Source organism: Puccinia triticina, chromosome 8A, assembly GCF_026914185.1.
Source record: "Puccinia triticina chromosome 8A, complete sequence".
Taxonomy (NCBI): Eukaryota; Fungi; Basidiomycota; class Pucciniomycetes; order Pucciniales; family Pucciniaceae; genus Puccinia; species Puccinia triticina.
Window position 1 is genome coordinate 112,705 of NC_070565.1, and position 20,938 is coordinate 133,642.

The 20,938-nt window shown below is 46.5% G+C and overlaps 3 protein-coding genes across 3 annotated transcripts; 2 read left to right on the forward strand and 1 right to left on the reverse strand.

Annotated features, from left to right (window-relative positions):
* Positions 1–587: 587 nt before the first annotated feature.
* PtA15_8A12 (uncharacterized protein) lies at positions 588–3,200 on the reverse strand (the record flags this gene model as incomplete). The annotated part of the gene is made up of 7 exons (XM_053171528.1): positions 588–712; positions 828–1,055; positions 1,127–1,418; positions 1,512–1,759; positions 1,836–2,705; positions 2,784–2,991; positions 3,072–3,200. The coding sequence occupies 7 exons, from the start codon at positions 3,198–3,200 to the stop codon at positions 588–590; spliced, it is 2,100 nt and encodes a 699-aa protein (XP_053022666.1).
* A 5,339-nt stretch (positions 3,201–8,539) lies between these two features.
* Positions 8,540–9,139, forward strand: PtA15_8A13 (uncharacterized protein; the record flags this gene model as incomplete). The annotated part of the gene is made up of 4 exons (XM_053171539.1): positions 8,540–8,569; positions 8,729–8,842; positions 8,929–9,012; positions 9,095–9,139. 4 exons carry the CDS (start codon positions 8,540–8,542, stop codon positions 9,137–9,139), a joined length of 273 nt encoding a protein of 90 aa, XP_053022667.1.
* A 5,831-nt stretch (positions 9,140–14,970) lies between these two features.
* Positions 14,971–20,308, forward strand: PtA15_8A14 (uncharacterized protein; the record flags this gene model as incomplete). Its single annotated transcript, XM_053171549.1, has 9 exons — positions 14,971–16,631; positions 16,731–16,856; positions 16,931–18,429; positions 18,503–18,539; positions 18,610–18,674; positions 18,749–18,963; positions 19,030–19,773; positions 19,863–20,086; positions 20,173–20,308. The coding sequence occupies 9 exons, from the start codon at positions 14,971–14,973 to the stop codon at positions 20,306–20,308; spliced, it is 4,707 nt and encodes a 1,568-aa protein (XP_053022668.1).
* Positions 20,309–20,938: the final 630 nt, after the last annotated feature.

The following is a 20,938-nucleotide window of genomic DNA, read 5'->3' on the forward strand; positions in this document are numbered from 1 at the left end:
GAATTTATGATGTTTTGTCTTTTTGGCCATTTTTTCACCAAATTGGTATTCCAACTCCCAGACTATATTGAAAAATTTGACTCCCAACTGCCAAAATTGCCCTGGGTCACTTTTTGGTCCTGATGACCTGGGCCACATGTGGTCTTTTTGGCGTCCACTAATTTTGAGAGTCAGAATTTCAATTCCTGGGAGTCAAGTTTTCAAGACCCTACAAAAATCACGCAAACCTTACACCCGAAGAGGGTGAGAGAAAAAAACTGAATCGCTTTTCAGATGGTACAACTTATCTTACTTTTATGGATCTTGATTCCCTCAATTCTGTAAACAGGAGTTTGTTTGGATCCTTTGTTGATAAAACCATGAACCGCGCATGCAATTGAGTTTACTGCTGAAATGAATTTACTAATTGCATGATTGTACAAAAGAAGCTTGTCTTGTCCCTGGGAGTTATACTCGAAAATTTTAAACAAAAAAAATCGAAGTAAAGAAAGAGCAAGTTGTGTGAGTAGGCAAGAGGGCACGAACTCGTGATCCAGATGGAGAGAAAAGTTAGTATAAAACAAGCGAGAAAGAATGGAGTGGGTTTTTCAAGAGGGCAGATACTCCTCGTTTTCATCGGTTAGTAGGATTTCCATCTCTTGATGGCCGATTGAAATCAAGGAGTTGCTTTGGGCAGTTTCAAGTACTTGATTAACATTAGCTAAAAATCGATCTGGGTATCGGTTTGTTTTGTGTAAGGTTATAGCGTCGAAGGAATGAATCGCGGTTTTCAGTCAAAAACGTTGGATTATAGATCTCTTGATGTTCGAGATGAGAAAAAGACAAACCTTCGCCGACAACATTGACTATCCCAGCTTTTTTAAAGACTTCATAGCGACTAGGCTTGACGTGACAAATCCAAACGATCACGTGTCGATCGATGTACTCCTGAAGGATTTCTTTCAAGATCTGCAAAGCCGAGACATCGATTTTATCAACGTCTCCCAAGTGAAAGACAATCATTCGTGTATCCTCTCGCTCTCGCTTAGCCGAAGGATGTCTTTTTCTGTAGCCAACTATAGGAAAAGGGTAAGAACATGATTGTTAAAAACAGATTGAACATTTGAAGTTTAGTAGATGGGCTCACACATTTCGAGTCGCCTCAATCTTTCTTTCAAACCACCTACATTGGCAAAACTGAGCGATTCTCTAATCTTGACAATAAGCACGCCCGGGATTTCTTCTTCGATTCCTCTAGCCACCTCCTCAGTTTCAGTCTTCTTCGTATCGATCGGCTCCCACGTGCGAGTGATTGGATCCCGACCTAATATTCTGACTCTCATCGCAGTGGCATCTTTGATCGTGAGAATTAAGCTGACTCCAACGGAAATCATGATACCCGTTTTGATGTCATAGACCAATGTTAACAAAAAGGTCGTCTAAGAAACAGAATCCAGTTTGATTATCAATTGTTTGCCAGTGCTTGGAGTTTTTATACTGTGCCCAATTGGATGGCGGAGTTATTAACTTACAGTCATCAAAGCTAGCTCAGTCCATCCTCCCAAGTTCCAAAAAAACATGAAGTCTTCCGGAAGTTCGGCAAATAAATTGAACACCACCAATGAGATTACGACGGCCAAAACGCACTTCGGTAAGAAGAACAGATAGTCCAAGAGGAAGTAACTGGCGATGAGGATCGCCAACCCGGTGATGATCGAAGCCATGGGAGTTTGAGCGCCAGCGGATGCGTTTAATCTACTTCTGGTGATCGAACCATATGCTATGTTTAAAACACAAAAAAGGCGAGCTTTCAATACACCAAAACCTTCAGAGAGCGGAAAGAGGTGAGGATTTACCAGGCATATCCCCCATCACAAAAGATGTGGCTATGTTTGCTGCTCCCAAAGCGACGAGCTCCCTGTTCGCACTGATCGAGTAGTGAAATCTGGCAGCTTCGCCCTTAGCCGCGACGATCGAATCGACAAGACCACAGATACATAGTGTAAATGCGGTACCTAGCGTATCCTGAACTAATTTTTTCGAGACGCCTTTCCACGGTAGATCGAAGCGGACTTCGCTGATGGATATCGAACCGAGGACGGCGACCCCTTTTTGATCCCAGTTGCAGAGATCGGTGACGAAGCTTGCGATCGCAGCGGTGATGAGGATCTCGGGTAGATATTTCAATCCAGGCAACTTGCGCCTGCAGAATTTAGAGGACTTGAATGTGCGAATGGAAAGGAGGAGGACGAAGGCGGTGAGACTGATGAAACAGCTAAGCTTGTGACTCCTTCCGAGGTTGGAGAGAGTCCAAATGAGCTTTTCTATCGATCCTTCGGCGTTGATGCCCTGCTGTTTTTCGAGGGCGGCGAGTCCGAGTAGGGATGGGAGCTGCTCGATTGCAATGACGACAGCGATAGCGGTGACGAATCCTCTGAGCAGGGCTTTAGAGAGTACGGCGTCCAAGAATCCAAGTCGGAAAAAGCCGAAGCTGAAGGCGATAAGGCCGGTTTCGAAAGTTAAGAGGGTGGAGATTGTAATTGAGAGTTGCAGTAGCTCAGCATCGGTAGGTGGCTGTAGTCCGGAATGAATTTGTCGATGTGCTATGGCTTGTTTGATGACATGTCCGACCAGTAAACTCAACGCAGCTTCGGGTCCAACAGAGACGTGCCGACCGGTACAGAGCAATGGATAAACAATTGCTGGGATTGCAGCAGAGAATAAGCCTAGAATGCGGAGATAGAGTAATCAGTATCCCCACACGGGTTGTTTTTTTTCTTTCTTTGAATCGAGGATTGTCATACCGTTGATAGACGGTATGCCGGCGAGGTTGGAGGCATAGCCGATCGACTGAGGGATCAGTAATGATGCGAGAGTCAGACCGGCGATCGTATCGTTGAGTAAATCTCTGCGGGAGTATTGGGGAATCCAATCAAGAGCAGGGATATAGTAACAGAGTCGATCCGAGAAAATAGCACGAATGTTCTCTGGACGGTTTGAAGCTGGACTGGCCTACACATGTGATAAGATGGAGAGGTTGGGTTGTTTTAGTATGCAACTCTAAACAAACAGATGAGGATGGTATGACATACTGAGTTTGATGGGATGAGTGGGCTCGCTTCGTTTGCAGGACGAGGTGAGCTGGTGCCGGTGGTACTAGCCCGGTCGTTGAGGTCGTTCTTGTTGGGTGATTCGTTTGAGCTGAGCAAGTTTGAAGCCATCCTTCCTGAAACCTTCGCGATTCGAATTTCAATCGAGAAAGATTGAGTTCGCTGTCAAATCTCATGTAATGTGATCATGTGTTCTCTCTCAACAATCTGCCAGAGTCAACACAGCGTCAGCCAGCGGTTGACGACTGCACTCAACAAAACTGCAAAGTGCTCCAAAAAGCTCAACTCACTGTACACATGCAACATAACTTAGGGTGTTCGAAGTTGACTTTCATAAAATCATAACACCCTAAAATCATAAAATTCCAATTAGCTGAGAAAAATTATGGTATTCAAATTGCGGCCCCGTTTGGAGCCAATATATATATAGGTGACATAATCATTTGTAAATTCAATAAAAAATACAAAACTCAACATAGAGAATCCATTTTGTTTTGTAGGAAACCTACAGTACTGGTCTCATCAACTATGAAGTCAGATTTAACTGATTCAGCCATCTTCAGCACCATAATACCATTATATTGCTTTGTTTTGGTCAAAAGCGATATAATGGTGCTACAGTACTGAATATGGCTGAATCAGTTGAATCTGACTTCATAATTGAAGAGACCAGTATTGTAGGTTGCCTAGAAAAAATATTTGGAGGCTTTATGTTGAATTTTGTAGTTTTCATTGAATTAACCAATGATTATATCACCTATATTTATACGGACCTACTTCGCGCAGCAGCGAAAAACTCTTTGCGCACAGAATCAACCGTCCCCCGACGTTGATCCCGCTGTGCGCGCAAGCGGAGAAATACTTCGCGCACAGCGACTTCCCCCAAAAGAAGGAGGGGATTTTTCCCAAATTTTTTTTGATGGATCAAAAGAGGGGGTCTTAACTGCCCTCTCCAAAAAATATTGGATTTTTTGGAGGTGTCCTTGTCATGTAAAAAAAAATCATAATATTAATCCAAAAAAAGGAACCTGCTACCCCGATAGCCCACCCCGGGGACTTTTCACCGCTAAGACTTCAGCGGTCGGGTACCCAGCCCCTCGAAAAGAAAGTTCAAGGGGCAGCAGCTCCGGGCCCGGCTATCCCCCAGCCGCCGTGCCAATGGCCGGCACAGGCCATTGAGCGGAGTTACACACTCCCCCGATGACCGGCCAGCACCTGTGTGCATGTGGCACAAATTGCCGGTCATCGAGGGGGTGTTCACTCGGACCCGGTCATCGACAGGAGTGAACACCCCCTCGATGACCGGGTCCGTTCCGGTTCACCTTGATCGAGAGGAGTGAACACCCCCTCGATGACCGGGCCCGTTCCGGTCATCAAGGGGATTGTTCACTCCTCTCGACAACCGGAGCAACCAGGTCACCAAGAGGAGTATGTACTCCTCCGAGAACGCCCGGGATGTTCCGGTTATCAAGAGAAGTACACACTTCCCTTGATGACCGGGTCCGTTCCGGTCATCGAGGGGGTTGTTCACTCCTCTCGATGACCGGGTCCGTGCTGGTCATTGAGAGGATTACATACTCCCCTCGATCACCCGATTGCTCCGGTCATCAAGAGGAGTGGACACTTCCCTTGATGACCGGAACGGACCGGTCATCGAGGGAAGTATGTACTCCTCTCGATGACCGGCACGGACCCGGTCATCGAGAGGAGTGAACAACCCCCTCGATGACCGGAACAGACTCGGTCATCAAGGGAAGGATTTATTCCTCTTGATGACCAGAATGTTCCGGTCATCGAGAGAGGAGTATGTATGTACGTACTCCCCTTGACGGCCCAGTTGCTCCGGTTGTTGAGAGGAGTGAACACTCCCCTCGTGACCGGAACGTCATTGAGGGAAGTTTGTACTCCTGTCAATGACCGGAACAGAGTGGCCATCGAGAGGAGTACATGATCCCCTCAATGACCGGTAGTCTGTGCTGGCCGGTCATCGGGGAGCGTGTAACTCCGCTCGATGGCCTGTGCCGGCCATCGGCACGGCACGGCGGCTGGGAGTTAGCCGGAGCTGCTGCCCCTCGAACTTTCTTTTCGAGGGGCTGCATACCCGACCGCTTGAGTTTTGGCAGGTCAAAACTCCCCGGGGTGGGTTATCGGGTCAGGGGGAGCTTAATTTTTGGATTAATATTATAAAAAAATTTACATGATGGAGGACACCTCCAAAAAATCCAAGACTTTTTGGAGGGGGCAAGCAAGACCCCCTCTTTTGATCCATCAAAAAAAAATCCAGAAAAACTCTCTCCTTCTTTTGGGGGAAGTCGCTGTGCGCAAAGTATTTTTTGGCTTGCGCGCACAGCGGGCTTGACGTCGGGGGACGGTCCATTCTGTGCGCAAAGAGTTTTTCGCTGCTGCGCGAAGTAGGTCTGTATTTATATTGGCTCCAAACAAAGCCTGCATATGTCACTTATGGTGTTCAAAATTTAAGGTGTTCAGAGTTGAAATCATAAAATTTTCATTTAAGGTGTTCAAACTTGACTTGCATAAAATCATAACACCATAAAATCATAAAATTTTAAGCAGAAAAAATATGTACCACCCAAACACTCAAATCAGAGCAATAGTTTGAAAATGGTACATAAAAAATTATCGCCGAAATGTTTTATGATTTTATGATTTTATGATTCAAAGATTGTATTATTTCAACTTTGAACACCTTAATTACATAAAATCATAAAATCATAAAACTTTCAAATGATGATTTCATATGTACTATTTTAGAAATGTTGCTCTAATTTGAGTGTTTGGGTGTACATATTTTTTTCACCTCAGAATTTTATGATTTTATCCCACTTTCTTAAATCCACAAAATCCTACAGATTTAGATCTAAGTTTTCGGGTGTTTTCCTACAGAATTACAACAAAAATATAGCGCACACAAACAAGCGAGTTGAAAATCCCCGAAGGCCCAAAGGCCCTATGGATGACCCTCCAGCTGTGCCGCAGCAACGAGCAAAAGTGGGCCGGTTGTTAGAGTAGTCCAGGAAGGCCCTAATCAAGTGATTAGTGGGCTCCCAGGGAGGGGGTAGGACGAAACCGGAGCCCCTGGGGGGACAATCTGCTGCCAACCCACCCCATTTAAATAGGCAATCTGTGCTCCTGCCATGACAAGCACCAAGATTCCTCGTCACTCCTGTCGACCTTCCCACGTTTGGAATCACCATGCTTACCGTATCCTCCGCAGCGCTGTGGTGGACAATCTGGTACACGCGTAGGATCAAGCTTTTTTGCCGCGCATGGCGCGCGCCGGAGGACGTCAAGATTTAAGGCATCAAGACCTCAAGTTTTATCCCTCAAGGCTTTCTCAAGTTTCAATGGCGCGGCGTGGCGCGCATCCTCAAGGCGTCTCAGGTTTCTCTTCCTTTCTTTCTTTCCTTTTGTTTCTGTTCTCCTGGTTCTATTTTTCCTTCATCATGTTTGTTAATTTCTTTTCTTATATGCGCGCCTTGGTTAGGTTTTGGATGAGGAGGGTTGGTTTTTGTCTTGTTTCATTTTGTTTTGTCTTGTGTCTGCGGTTTTGTTTGTTGTAGCGCGCGCGTGCGCGCTAGGTTGTGATGAGATGTCTGCTACATGTCACCAACTCCAAGGTTTGAGTTCAGTTCGAACTCAGGCTTTGGAGCGGCATGGACCTACTCTGAACCGTATTTTTCAGTCTTCCATCAAAATCTTAAAGTCTATTATTCCTGGCGTCTTTCCGCCCGTATCCCGAGTATCACACGTCTTCAAAGTTTGTTTTACCCCGCAACGTCGATCTCTGCCAATTTTCTGGTTTAGATCACACCCCGCCGGCAGTATCCCCGGCTCTCTCCTCTCAACAAAAACCGCCGACGCGCATCTCCAGCCGTCGTAAAATCAAACCTCACCCCACGCTTACACGAATCACTGCGCTCACTCAGGGCCAAGAATTACCGGAGGGCATACGCAAGCTACTCAATTTCTTTTCCATTCCCCTCCCTGAACTGCTGCCGGCCTAGCACCGGCCAGAGTTCCTCATCGTTCATATCTTGGATGTTTGGGAAGCTCATGTGCAGTGGAGAGATTATTCTCCGCTGCTTCCAATGTGTGTAGCAGTAACCAGGGTAGATTTCTCCCTTCCACCTTGTCTCGCAGCGTCAGCAGCCTCATGTGGCTACGCAAAGCGGTGCCTCTTACAGGTGAATTCGAGGTGGCGGGAAAAAATTTGGCAGCCTTGGTTCCCTCAGCACAAAAAAATAGTTCTTTAATTTTCTCGTTACAAGTAGCCAGTAACAGCTGGTATCAGTAGTAACGTAACAATTGAAAACCAGCTATTTCTGTTTCTAAAATAACGTAACAATGATATTTCCATGTGATCCAAAAGAAAATGAGAACGTACCAAGCCACCGTTACCAGTAACGGTAACGGTAACGGTGAAAATTCGTTACGTTTTTGTTACGGTACCCATTACCAGTGCCGTAACCACCCATCGTTGTATTGAAGCTTGCATACAAAATTGTGATCATGATGAACCAAACACAAAAATTCAACAGAGAGATAATGATGTGTTGACATTGAGTGACATATCATTTCACAACAACTTCACCTCCAGTTAACCTTGTGTTGGGAAGAAAGTTGAACAAAGTTACAGTTGACATTGAACTCACATCATACCAAGCAACTGACAAAATGATGGTCTGGCACTCTCTAGAGTGTAAAACAGATGCCTCCCTGGTGAATATACAACAATTGAGCAAAGAAGTCATCAAGATGAAGATAGGAGGAATTGCAGGGGTAACCTCGATCCTTGCTAATCCTGGGAGTAAGCTTTGCATGTGGGCACTGCTCTCCACAGCAACCCAACACAGCTTACATAATTTGCATGTAGTTGCATACCACATCAATTTAGCCTTCACTAATGTGGTTGCCAGCTTGGATTAGCTTACTGGAGGACATCCCATTGGCATCAGCTAAAATGCTTAATCTAGAGGGACAGGCTAAACCTTACTGGCAACGTTGTAACCGCTGCGCTTCGCTGCAGGAAGCGCAGTTTTAGCGAAGCGCAGCGGTGTTGCGCTTCCTAGCCAGACCAAAAAGCGGTAGCGCAAGCGCAGTTCCGCTGCGCTACCGCTTCACATAGCGGGCCGCGCTTTTTCGGCGGCGTGGAAAGTGAAAGTGAAGTGCAAAATGTGCGCTAGCGCTGCAAAAAAGCGCAGCGCGTTAGTGGCAAAAACCCGCTAAATACCGCGCTTTGGCGGTTTTCGCCCCAAAGCGCGCTGCAAAGAAGCTAAGCGCAGCACACTAGGCCCCACTTTGGCCCCTGCGCCAACCACAAACTGGCCCCAAGCATGCCCATATAAGTACTAGTAATGGGATGTAGTACACATGTATACCTACGGGTCTTCAGTCGACTCACCCCCCCTTTTTTTTATTTTTTGCCCAAAATGGCCAATCCTGAAGAATCCATTGAAGAAGTCCCGCAGACCCCTCCTAATATTATTGATGATCTTAACGATGTCCCTCAATCCACCCGCCGGGAGTCTTCTCGTCTTCGCACACCTATATCTCAACCTGGATTTGTAGCTACCCAAAGCGACTCTCGGCGTGCTCTCATTAATGTTCCAGCACCAAAGCCAGCCCGCAAAAAAACTGCCGCCACGAAAATTGTTTCCGTGGAAGAAGAAGAAGAAAGTGATGATTTGTCGGATGCCTCGATTGGCATAATACACGCAGGAAACACCTGCAAAGTCAGTTTGGATCCCGTTTCTTTCTCTCAATTTTCCTCTTAGTCTGTTGTCTGATCTGATCATCTGCTTACTCCTTTTTGAATCAGTCGGGTTTGAAACAACATTCCAAACGCACCGGCAAGAACGTTGATGTTAATCTATCACAGGACTCAGATGACAACAACAAACAAGTCACCAATAAAAAGCGTAAGGACAAGACCAAAGACAGAGACGGTTTTGATCATCCTCTTTTATACTTCTATGGACCTGGAGAGCCTCCAAACAAGGTTAGACTTGTTTCACCAATCTCTCCTTTAGTCTTCCTGAAAATAGACTTGTATTCAAATTTTACAATCACAGGACTCGAGCCCAAATGCATATTTGTGTTGTTGGTGCCCCAATTTGTTCAAAGCCACCAGCCAATCAAACTATAATTTGAAGAGCCATTGCAACGGTTCATTCTACAAAGGATCTTTCCGACCTGCATGCCCTGGTTGTTTGAAAGCAATCAAAGCTAAATGCATGCTTCCCCCTTCAGCTGCCGACCTTGCTTCCACTGAGGCAAAAGAGAAGGAGCCATCCGCCGGAAACCTCATCGCTTGTACTTTGAAAGGTCGGTACAATAACAATACCCTGAACAAGTTGATAGTTATCTGGCTAGTTCGGCATTTGCTCCCATGGTTGTGTGTTGAAGACTTTCTTCTACGGGTTTGCTTCGATTACGCCGTTCACAATTTGCAACTCCACTCTTGTGTCTGGGTTGCTATGCAAGCCCATGTCCTCTACCTGGAACAACAAAAGCAGGTTTTAAAGCTAATCAAGGTATATTTTCAAGTACTTGTGATCAAGCATAGTCAATCACAGCTCATTTTTTGGTTGAACTCTTGGTCAGGCATCTGAATCAAAGATTTCTCTTGTATCCGACGTTTGGACGACTAAAGGAAGCCACAAGGCCTTTGTCGGGATGGCTTGTTGCTACATCAACAAGGATTGGACATATGTATGCAAACATCTTGCCATCAAGTATGTTTCATGGCATCATAACGGTAAATACCTGGCATCTCCGTTTGCGAATGTGCTGATTAAGCATGATCTCCACTCTAAGATAAGTTTTCACTTTAATTATCACTGTAACATCATCATCTTATCACGCAACCTGTTAATACATTTTTCCTTTCCATCTCCTTACATCCTTGCCCAGACCACTGACTCTGGCAGTAACAACTTCACAATGGCAAAAGCAGTCGCTGCGAAATTCCAAACATTTGATTTGACTATGTGGGATGTCTCCCACAACCACCATCGCTGCATATGTCATGTTATTGCGTTAATCTTGGGTGCTGGACTGAAAGCGTTGAATATCTCCAAAGCCATGGTCAGACCAGAAAAGACTGACCAGTACTTCCCAATCCTTGATCCCATTGCCGAGGCCGATGAAACCCGAGCCGCAGATGACATCGTTGCGAATCATGGGGATCTAACTGACAATGAAGAAATTGATCCTGACGATGCAGAGGCTGCATCACGCGAGCCAGGCTGGGAGTGGGACAGTGATGGCGAAGATATTGAGGAGGCAAAGTCAGGAATTGCATTCACTTTGAAAAAAGTAAGTTGACCACCGGCCAATCTTTCTCCGAGTCCAGTGCCAAATTTTGCTGACATCTGATCTGACCACAAAACAGCTGGACTACATCTGCCGTCGAATCTCTTCCTCTCCTCAGAAGCAGGCTGAGTGGAAGTTTTGGGCCGACAAGCTTGAGTATAAAGGCCATGGTTTAATTGGTGGCTACGGAATACAATGGAACATCGCATACAACAGCCGTCAGCGGGCTTATGAGGGCAGACGGGTTACAGTGCCCCCCACGACTTCTCAACTACCCCTACAGGGGGGTTCCAAATTTTGGAGATTTTTTTTCCAAAAAAAAAAATTAAAAGTGGGCTGATGCTGAGCTTTTTTTGGCCCATTTTTTGATGCAAATGTCACATTTCAACAACCTGACCTGGGAACATGCATGATAATATGCCAAAGTTATTGAAATTTTACTGGACCCGCTGCCAAGAGAGCAATGAAGAAATATTTTTCACATTGCCGCATTCCATGGAGTGTACTGATGGATCTGGGAATTGTCAATGACTAAGGAGGTACATATTTACATAAATACCTACACCTGTATTATGTATGTACATGGATATTATAGTCTCTAAATACATAATAAATAGTGTATAAGTCCATAGTACACTTCTGTAACCACATTCTATGGTCTTAAAACCAGCTGTTCCAAATTTTGCATCTGAAAAATATGAAACTTTTTCTTGAGGAATTGCACAGACTTCAAAGTTATATTTTTGAGTTCTCCTACTTCTGTAGGGCTCAAAAACGTATAGTTTACATGTGATACATGCCTTGTGACTTTGAACACATTGTTCAAAGTTCACTTTTTTTTTGCAGGCGCGGGGTAGTTGAGAAGTTGTGGGGGGCACTGTAGTTGTTTTTTTCTTGTCATGTTTTTTTTTTGGCTCGCCTCCGGCCTGATTTGACTTCCCCCACAGGTGATCAAGCAACTCTTGGAAAACAAGTCAGACTTGCATGCTGGGAAATCTGCCAACACTCATTTCTTTAAGTCCTACGAGTTGGATAAATACGAGTGGGAGCATGTCAATAACTTGAACCAAGTTTTAAAGGTCAGTTTTTTTCTTCGTACTCGCATGAAAGAGGAAGCTGTTGAATCATCTGACCACCTTTCTGATCAGGAATTCCTTGAAATAACAAAACGAGTCGAAGGCGATGGGCCCAAGCTGCCCATGGTCCTTTATGAATACGTCCGCTTACTTGACTCAATGGAAAGAAAGAAAATCAAGAATCTCTTGACACCGCTGAGGATAATGTTTGACCCCATGATCAAGATTCTCAAGAAGTATATTAACCTTGCCTTGAATTGCGATACCGTCATCCTAGCCACCTATCTTCATCCAGCATGGCGGATGATGCTGTTTGCAAACCGCTTCTCATCTGAAACTTCCCGGATTACACAATTGGTCACCAATACATTTGACGATCGACTCCAGCTTCTTGAATCTCTCAAACCTCAAACGCCTCCTTGCGAGCGAACTCAATCCAACCCCAACACCAATGCTACTTCCAATTCCGAATCCGATGGCAGGGAGTTTAACTACTACCCAACCAATCCCGAGGCAAGTGAAGTCAACACTGAGATGGATAGGTACAACAACAGCGATCATCCTATGGATAAAAAAGGTGACTTGCTGGGTTGGTGGAAGGTAAGTTTTTCCATTTTCTATTTCTCTACATGTTATTTGTTACTGATCAGCCTCATTCCCCTGTGCCAGGTGCACGAAAAAGATTACCCTGTATTGGGATCTTTGGCAAGGGACTACCTTGCTTGCGCAGCCAGCTCAGCCAGTGTGGACGGACATTTTCTGCTGCCGCCGGTGTTTGCGCCACTGGTCGAACGGCATTGGCGATTCAAACAATTGAACGCTGCATCAGCAGCCACATGTGGCTCAGGAACTCGGTTGAACTCAGTGGAGCCTCTGCCGACTGTCAAGACCTTATCAACCAAGCCAAGAAAAGCCCGAAGTTTGCTAAATACACAAAGGAATCCGTGCGAAAGTCTCAAGCTATCCGAACGTAACCTCTCCCCTCCTCTGCTCCATATGCTTGTTTTCCAGTATTTTCTTTTCTGTCTGCTTGAAATAAAAAGCGGTATTTTCCGCTATGAAACCTGCTTATTTAGCGGGTAGCGCGCTTTCCGCCGCTATCCATAGCGCGCTTCCCGCTTTGCGAGCGCTAAATCAGCGCGCTAATAAACCAAAAAATACCCTCTGCCCGCCAGAAAGCGAAGCGGTAGCGGGCTTCCGCTATGCTGAAGCGAAGCGCAGTGCACCCAAAACCCGTTGCGCTTGCCGCTTCGCTGCGCTGTTCGCAGCAAAGTGGTTTCAACATTGTTACTGGCTGGTGAAAATTGATTCATCTTGATTTTTCACCAGCAAACAAGATTTAGCTGCCTCCTCTCAATCAAGCCGTTCATTAGGCAATGGGAAGTCAGGACCCTGACACTGCAAGAAAAACTTGTGCAACTGATGCCAGTTGACATGCAAGATACCCCGGTGTAAACGCTGTTGTAGTGTTGATCAAAGACTTGACATTTTATTTTTGCACAGTGACTGTGCATCATGCACAGTGACTGTGCATCATGCACAGTGACTGTGCATTGAAGCTTGGTGAACAGAAGCCTTTGTTCAAGGATTCTGTTCATTCATGGATCTCTTGCATGTTAAATGGTGTCAGTTGACCAAGTTTTTCTGGTAGTGTGGAAACATGGTATCCAAAGTTGACTTGCATAAAATCATAAACTTCCAAGCTGAAAAAAATATGAACCAGTCAAACATTCAATGCAGAGCAATATTTCTGGAACACTACATGAAAAAATATCACTTAAAAGTTTCACAATTTTATGATTTCAACTGTGAAGACCATAAAAGCAAAGCCAGAGCTTAGTAACCAAAATCAATTCAAAACCATGGGATTCATACATTTCTGAAAGGGTTTTTTTTGTTTTTCTTGCCAACTTTTGCAACATGTTGAGGAGAAAATAGCAGTACATTATTCTCCCTTCAAGCATACATGGGCCCATCTTTTCAGAATGAGTCTATCATGTTGGGTTGTGAGCCAAAGTGGCTTAAAGCATTCATACATTTTGGGGCCATGCAATCCAGGGTCCTGGGAAGTCCTCCACTCCCCACTTAATACAGGGTACTAGTTCCACCAATGCAGATGCTCTTATAACTACTTTGAACTCTCTCAAGCCACGGGTCCGCAGGACATAAAAGGGAGTTGTTTTTCCAAGCCTCATTCTACTCAAGGTACTGCTGCAACTTTTTTTCAACCTAGGTGTTCCCCCTTTACCATCATCTTACCATACCTGGTGAGAATATTGGTTACTTTGTGTTGCTTTGCAGCTCATCTTGGTTCCTCCTCAGCAAATGAGAGGGTATACGTTCTTACTGCATCAATCACTAGAAATTTTTCAAGGCGCCTCATGAAGCCGGCATCTCATGCAAGGATATCATTCTCTCGGCAAGACACTCAGAGCCGAAGGGAGCAGTGGGGTTTTGCTGTCCCTTGACTTTTAGGTGACGACCGGGACCCGCTGGGCAATTTGGCCGTATTTTGGTCATAAGAATAAGCCCATGGCTGCTCAGTATAGCGTTTTGCTGGGTATGTGGCCTGGGGACATCCAGGTAACAAACAGCTGGAACAAAGATTGAGAGACGGGAAAGTCTATTCGACTTCTTCGTCGCTTAGGTACATAAATACATAGTTTTTCTGATCGGTTCTGCGATCGGAGCGGGTGAAGCTTGACTGAAATAAGTCATATCTGCTGGATGAGGGCGGCGGGTTATGTATACTTGCCCAAAGTGAAGCCGCCTGGGGGAGGTCGATTCGATTTCGAAGGGCGAAGAGACGAGGGCGTAAACTAATGCGAGCCGAATTTCTCGAAGATGTTGGTCGATTTGGATGATCCATTGCGGATGTAGTGGTTTCGAGAAAAAAAAAATGTGTCCTGAAATGGACTCATCCTGACTCTTCACTGAGCACTTGAGCAAGCAGGCACATTAAGGTCTGGGAGATGAAAAAGTGGGGACAGAATTGCCGGTCGGGCGCGCATGTGGATCATCTGGGTAAAAGGGTTTACACCGGCCGCCGACTGGGTCATACAAACCTTTATATAAATACATATGTACACTTTCGGGTAAGCCCTGGCAGGGCCAATAAAATAACTCTTTGGTGTCTTGGTTTCGTCGGAGTTCCCCCAGTGTCCAAGAAGTTGCGCGATTTCAGCTCACTCGCATTAAAAAAACAGTGCAGTTGCCAGTAACAGTCAATGATAGTTATGCGCGTGAAAGACATCGGCGGGAACCAGGCTCTCATGTGAAAGCGGGAGCCTGATTGGGGGTCTGTATTTAAAAAGCTGATCCAGCTGCCCGACTGGAAAAGGGTCGGCATGCGACCCTCTTCAAGTTCTGCCGCAAACACTCTCTGAACGCCCTTAAAAGGCTAACAAGGATCTGGCCTCGACAGCAGAAGACCTTCGAAACGCTGAATATCATCAAACGCTCTCCTCGCCATGTGGGCTGATCAGTCTTTCCATTTCTACGGCCAAGTCCAGCAGCCGATTGGACTTAATTTCCCAGCCACCCCATCGCCATTTTCGCATCTTCCGCCTCTTGCCACGGCTTTCAAGAATACATCCTCCGGCACTGCCAATCGAGGCTCAACCACTCCGGGAAGATGTTCGCTATCCTATCGCGCCGACGACCCCTTCTCGCTCTGGAACCCCTTCGATCAATCCCGCTTCGATCTCACCGTCTGCTTCAAGTATTCGCTCTACCTCCTCCCGTTCTTGGTCATCCTCATCAACGGCTCCGTTGATCTCTACAAGCTCTCCGCTCGGCCGGTCATCCAGCCCAAGTCGTCCAACCGAACCCTGATCAGGCTGTCGCAACTGACCTACATCAGCAAACTGCTCTTGATCATCGTGGTGTCAATCTTCCAACTGGCGTACTCCGCCATCCTCTTCGTCCGATCCGGATGGTGGGATCCCGTCGAGTGTCTCTCCAACCTTGTGATCTGTGCCAGTCTGTTGTTTGCGATCCCATTGCACCACCTGTCTCACCAGCGATCCCAACGGTCATCGACCAGTTTGCTATTCTTTCACCTCTTCTTCCTCGTCACCTCGGCCATCGAACTGCGATCTCACCTCGACCACTCCTTGCTACACCAACACCCACATCAAACCGGGTTCCTCATCCTCAGATCTCTCTTGATCACCACCGTCTTCGTCCTCGAGTGTCTCGGCCCGTTCAAGTATGACGACCACACCTACTCATTCGGTGAAGATGGCTACGCGGCATTGCCCCAGGATGAGGCCACCGGAGCAGGCTCCGATCAGGCTGACCGGCGCTCGGAATCGCCGTTGATTTACGCCAACGTGTTCTCCCGACTGACGTTTGGATGGATGACGCCGATGATGAAGCTGGGAAAGAGCCAGTACTTGACGGAAGACGATCTGTGGATGTTGCCCCGGGAAGACCAGACGGATTCGCTGACTAACCGACTCCATCAAACCTGGAGACGCCAGCTATCACGAGCTCCCTCGAGTCCATCCTTGATCCGTGCCATCGCACAGGCTTACGGTGGACCCTACCTTCTCGCAGCACTCTTCAAGCTGATTCAAGACATGCTGCAATTTACTCAACCCCAACTCTTGAGACGTCTGCTCAGCTTTGCCGATTCATTTTCGCCCGGTAACGAACCCGAGCCGGTCTATCGGGGGTACATGATTGCCGCCCTCATGTTCAGCTGTGGGCTGATCCAGACCTTGTTCTTGCATCAATACTTCGACCGCGTCTTCGTCACCGGGATCAGGGTCCGCTCGGGTCTGATCGGAGTAATCTATCAAAAATCGCTGGTCCTCTCAAATGAGGAAAAGTCAGGCAGGGCCACGGGCGATATCGTCAACTTGATGTCAACGGACGTCAGTAGGATCCAAGATAGCTGTTCCAACGGACTCATCCTTGTCTCAGGCCTCTTCCAGATTACTCTGGCCTTCATCAGTCTCTACGACATGCTGGGATGGCCCATGTTGGGCGGTATCGCAGTCGTGCTCCTGAGTATTCCGCTCAACATTGGTCTGGCCCGACTTCAATCTAGGCTACAGAAACTACAGATGAAGAACAAAGACTCGCGCACTAGGTTGATGAACGAGATTCTCAATAACATCCGGTCGTCAGTGCTCTTTGCCTCTCTTCTTAAATGAAATCGGTCTGTCCCAAGATTGTATATCAAATTGACGCTGTCTTTCTCTGCACCTTCGTGAAACCTCAGGATCAAGCTTTACACTTGGGAAAACGCGTTTACCCAGAAGCTTTTCGCCATCAGGAATGAAAGAGAATTAGGAATCCTCAGAAAAATTGGTTATCTATCTAGTGCCAGTATCTCCCTGTGGAATTTGTACGTTGACATTCTTATCTTCTAACACCAAGCAGCTGCCAACTGACGCGCTTTCTGATCTTCACGATACATAGTATTCCGTTTCTGGTAGCTTTTTCAGCTTTTTCGATCTTCTCACTCGTTGGTGACTCACCTTTGACCCCCGCCCTAGTCTTTCCAGCCATTTCGTTGTTTCAGCTATTGCAATTTCCTCTGGCGGTGCTACCAATGGTCATCAACCAGTGGGTAGAAGCATACGTTTCAGCCAATCGAATCTGCAATTTTTTGACAAGCAAAGAACTTCAACAAGATGCCGTCATACGATCTGAACACACTACTGAAGCACAAGGGCTGCCCGTCGAGGTCAAAGATGCCAACTTCACGTGGTCTTCTGGGGCAGATGCTACCCTTTCGGACATCAGTCTCAGTGTGCCACAGGGCGACCTTCTAGCCGTAGTTGGGCGCGTCGGCTCCGGGAAGTCGTCTTTGCTTTCTGGGATTCTCGGAGAAATGTACAAGCTGTCGGGGAAAGTCCAGCTGAGAGGCAAAGTTGCTTATGCGGCCCAGACTCCTTGGCTACTTTCTGCCACTTTGAAGGAGAACATCTTATTCGGGGCCGAGTATGACAAGGAGCTTTACGATAGCGTGATCGCAGGATGTGCACTGGTAGACGATTTAGCGATGCTGAAAGACGGCGACGAGACTCAGGTTGGCGAAAAGGGGATTGCTCTATCTGGCGGCCAAAAGGCGAGAATCAGTTTGGCCCGAACGGTCTATGCGCGCGCCGATGTTTACCTACTAGATGATCCTCTGAGCAGCGTTGACGCTCATGTGGCGCGACATTTGTTCGATAAAGTGATCGGCCCCACTGGCCTTCTCCGCAACAAAGCAAGAATTCTTTGTACCAACGCGATCCCCTTCTGCCAACAAGCCGATGAACTGATCATGGTCCGTGACGGAAAGATCGTGGAACGTGGGACGTTCCAAAGTGTACTTGCCAACCAAGGCGACTTGAGGAAGCTAATCGACGAGTTTGGCAAGAACACGTCTCAGGATGACATATCGGACGATCTCAAGCCGTCTGATTCAACTATCGCGGTTTCCGAGAATAGCAGCAAATCCTCAGCCAGCAAACCGCGTCAGGAGTCTGTTGCATTGATGAGACGACCACTTATTACCACCTCCAAAAATAACCAGATGCCCATTCTGAAAACGCGCAAGGCCCCTGGAAAAGTGTCTGAACATAAGGAGAAAGGCTCAGTCAAATACGACGTCTACAAAACGTACTTGAGAGCGAACGGCGTGTTTGGTGTAGGGATTGCATTGGGCTCAGTTGTAGTGCAGCAAATCCTTTCTCTGGCGACGACTATATGGCTCAAGAATTGGAGCTCAAGTAATCAGACTCACTCGGACGACGACGGACCTCACCTGGGATACTATTTGGGAATCTACGGCCTTCTGGGTTTCCTCACCAGTGTAACGGCTTTTGTGAACGGTGTCACTCTGTTCTCGATCTGTGCGGTCCGAAGTGCAAAAGTCTTGCATGATCAGATGTTTGCAAAGGTGTTGAGGGCTCCCATGTCATTCTTTGATAGTTCAGTGATCATTCCTTTCCATCCGATTATCTCACTTGATCATTCGCTAAACATGCAACTTGACTTTTGCAGCCACGCCTGTTGGGACGATTTTGAACCGATTTTCCAGGTGGGCCATGGCTTCAAACGCAAATCTTGCGATGTCTATATACTGATCTTTTGTTTCTCGATGATGATAGGGATGTGTTTGTCATCGACGAAGTACTGGCTAGAGTTTTCAGTGGATTTCTCCGCACTTCCGCAGGTCAGTTTGCGGTCCGTCCCTCCCGAGTAAAACCGTATAAGCGTACTAACATTTCCTTCTGTTCGATTCGGCAGGCGTTGTTAGTGTTGTGGCCGTGGTTTCGTGGGCTGTACCACCGTTTCTTCTGGTTTGCATACCTTTACTGCTAATCTACAAGGGTATCCAATCGTATTATCTGGCGACTTCCCGGGAAATTAAACGCATTGATGCTATCACCAAGTCTCCAATTTTTGCAATGTTCGCTGAGACATTGACGGGCGTGGCCACAATCAGAGCTTTTGGAGAACAAGTAAGAACACGTGCGACTTGATTATCATTCAACTTTTCCACTGATTTTTCATTTTCCTTTCGAAAGGGCCGGTTCGTTGTAGAAAATGAGACCAAAGTGGACCGCAACCAGGAAGCATGTTTTGCTTCGATTGGTGCAAACCGTTGGCTCGCCGTTCGACTAGAACTGATCGGAAATGTAATGATCCTCACTGCTGCATCCCTGGCAGTGACAAGTCTAGCGGCGAGCAAACCTCTCGACAGCGGAATGGTCGGGGTCTTGATGTCCTACGCACTTTCGATTACTCAATCACTCAATTGGCTTGTAAGGAGTGCGACAGAAGTCGAAACAAACATCGTGTCTTGTGAACGAGTGGTCGAATACACTAAATTGAAACAAGAGGGCCCTTGGGAGACTGACGAGCACCATCGGCCAAGCCCCAGTTGGCCAGAAAAAGGAGAAATCGTCTATGAAGGAGTTGAATGTCGTTATCGAGATGGGTTGGATTTGGTCTTGAAAGGCGTTGACTTCAAGGTCCAAGCACAAGAAAAGATTGGAATCTGCGGTCGAACAGGCGCTGGGAAATCAACAATTACTTTGTCGTTATTCAGATTGATCGAGAAAGCGGGCGGCAGGATTCTTATCGACGGCGTAGACATCAGCCAAATCGGTTTGAACGATCTGAGATCAAAGGTATCGATCATTCCTCAAGATTCGCAATGCTTTGAAGGTAGCTTGAGAGCCAACTTGGATCCTGAAGGCTTGAAAACAGACGAGGAACTGTGGAAGGTGCTCGAGCATTCAAAGTTGAAAGCCCATATTCAATCCTTGGTAAGCCTGACACATAGCATCGCTCTGCCGGAGAAAATGCCCAGGGCAGAATAATTGAGATTGTTTTTCTTCCACCGCTCAATTCACAGGAGGGCGGACTGGACGCAAGAATTGAAGAAGGTGGAAATAACTTGAGTAATGGTCAACGACAACTGTTATGCTTGGCAAGGGCAATGCTCTTGAAATCGTCCAAGATATTGGTGATGGATGAAGCTACTAGTTCAGTGGACCCCGAAACAGATGCCGATATCCAAGCAGTAATCAGAAATGAATTCAAATCGTATACCATCTTGGTGATTGCTCATCGGCTGAAGTAAGTCACGTCGTCGTCTTGCCCATCCATTCCCAAGCCTAGAGAGTCTTTTTTCTAACTTATGGCGTGCCACGCATTACTATTAGTACGATTTTGGATTGCGATAAGATATTGGTTATCAATAAGGGCAAAGTAGTTGAATTCGATTCACCGGATAACTTGATGAAAAACAAGGAATCGGAATTTTGCAAGATGTGCCAGGAAGCTGGCCTGATCAATTAACTCGCATGTGTGCGCCCACACTCATCCTTGTCCATACAGATAAATTCCCGCAGACTCTCCATCATCCATACTCCTCCCCTCCGTTGACCCACGATGTCATTTTACATAGACAACACAAATCCAGGAAAATCATAGAAATTGTGTACCCCTACTTTCCTGATTCATTTGTCTCACTCTTACCCGCATTTTCTTCCACTTCTCTCTCTATCTCTTTTCCCTTTTGTGAGTATCATTACGACTGTGATGATGATGATAAACGGTTGGGAATGATTTTGTTTGAGACATGACTTTGCTTTTTGTGGAATCTCACATTATTGTGCCCTTGTCCCTGCATCTAGCTGCGAAGTGATTCCTTCAGGACTGGGCCATTAACACAAAATATCCTATACGGAACGTGCACCAGAGCAATGCCACTGTCTCTCATTTCAGAATGGCTATCGCAAAATCGCAACGGAGCGGGTTGGGCAGGAGAAAGTGTTGTGCATGCACGTGTCCCGGTCATGGGAGAACCAACATACGCGCCGCTGTGCCTATCAGACTGGATTTAAGGCACCGCCGTGCACTAATTGGGAACATTTATCCAGGACCCTGGAAACCCCCTATAAATGTGGGCAATGTCAAATCCAGAAT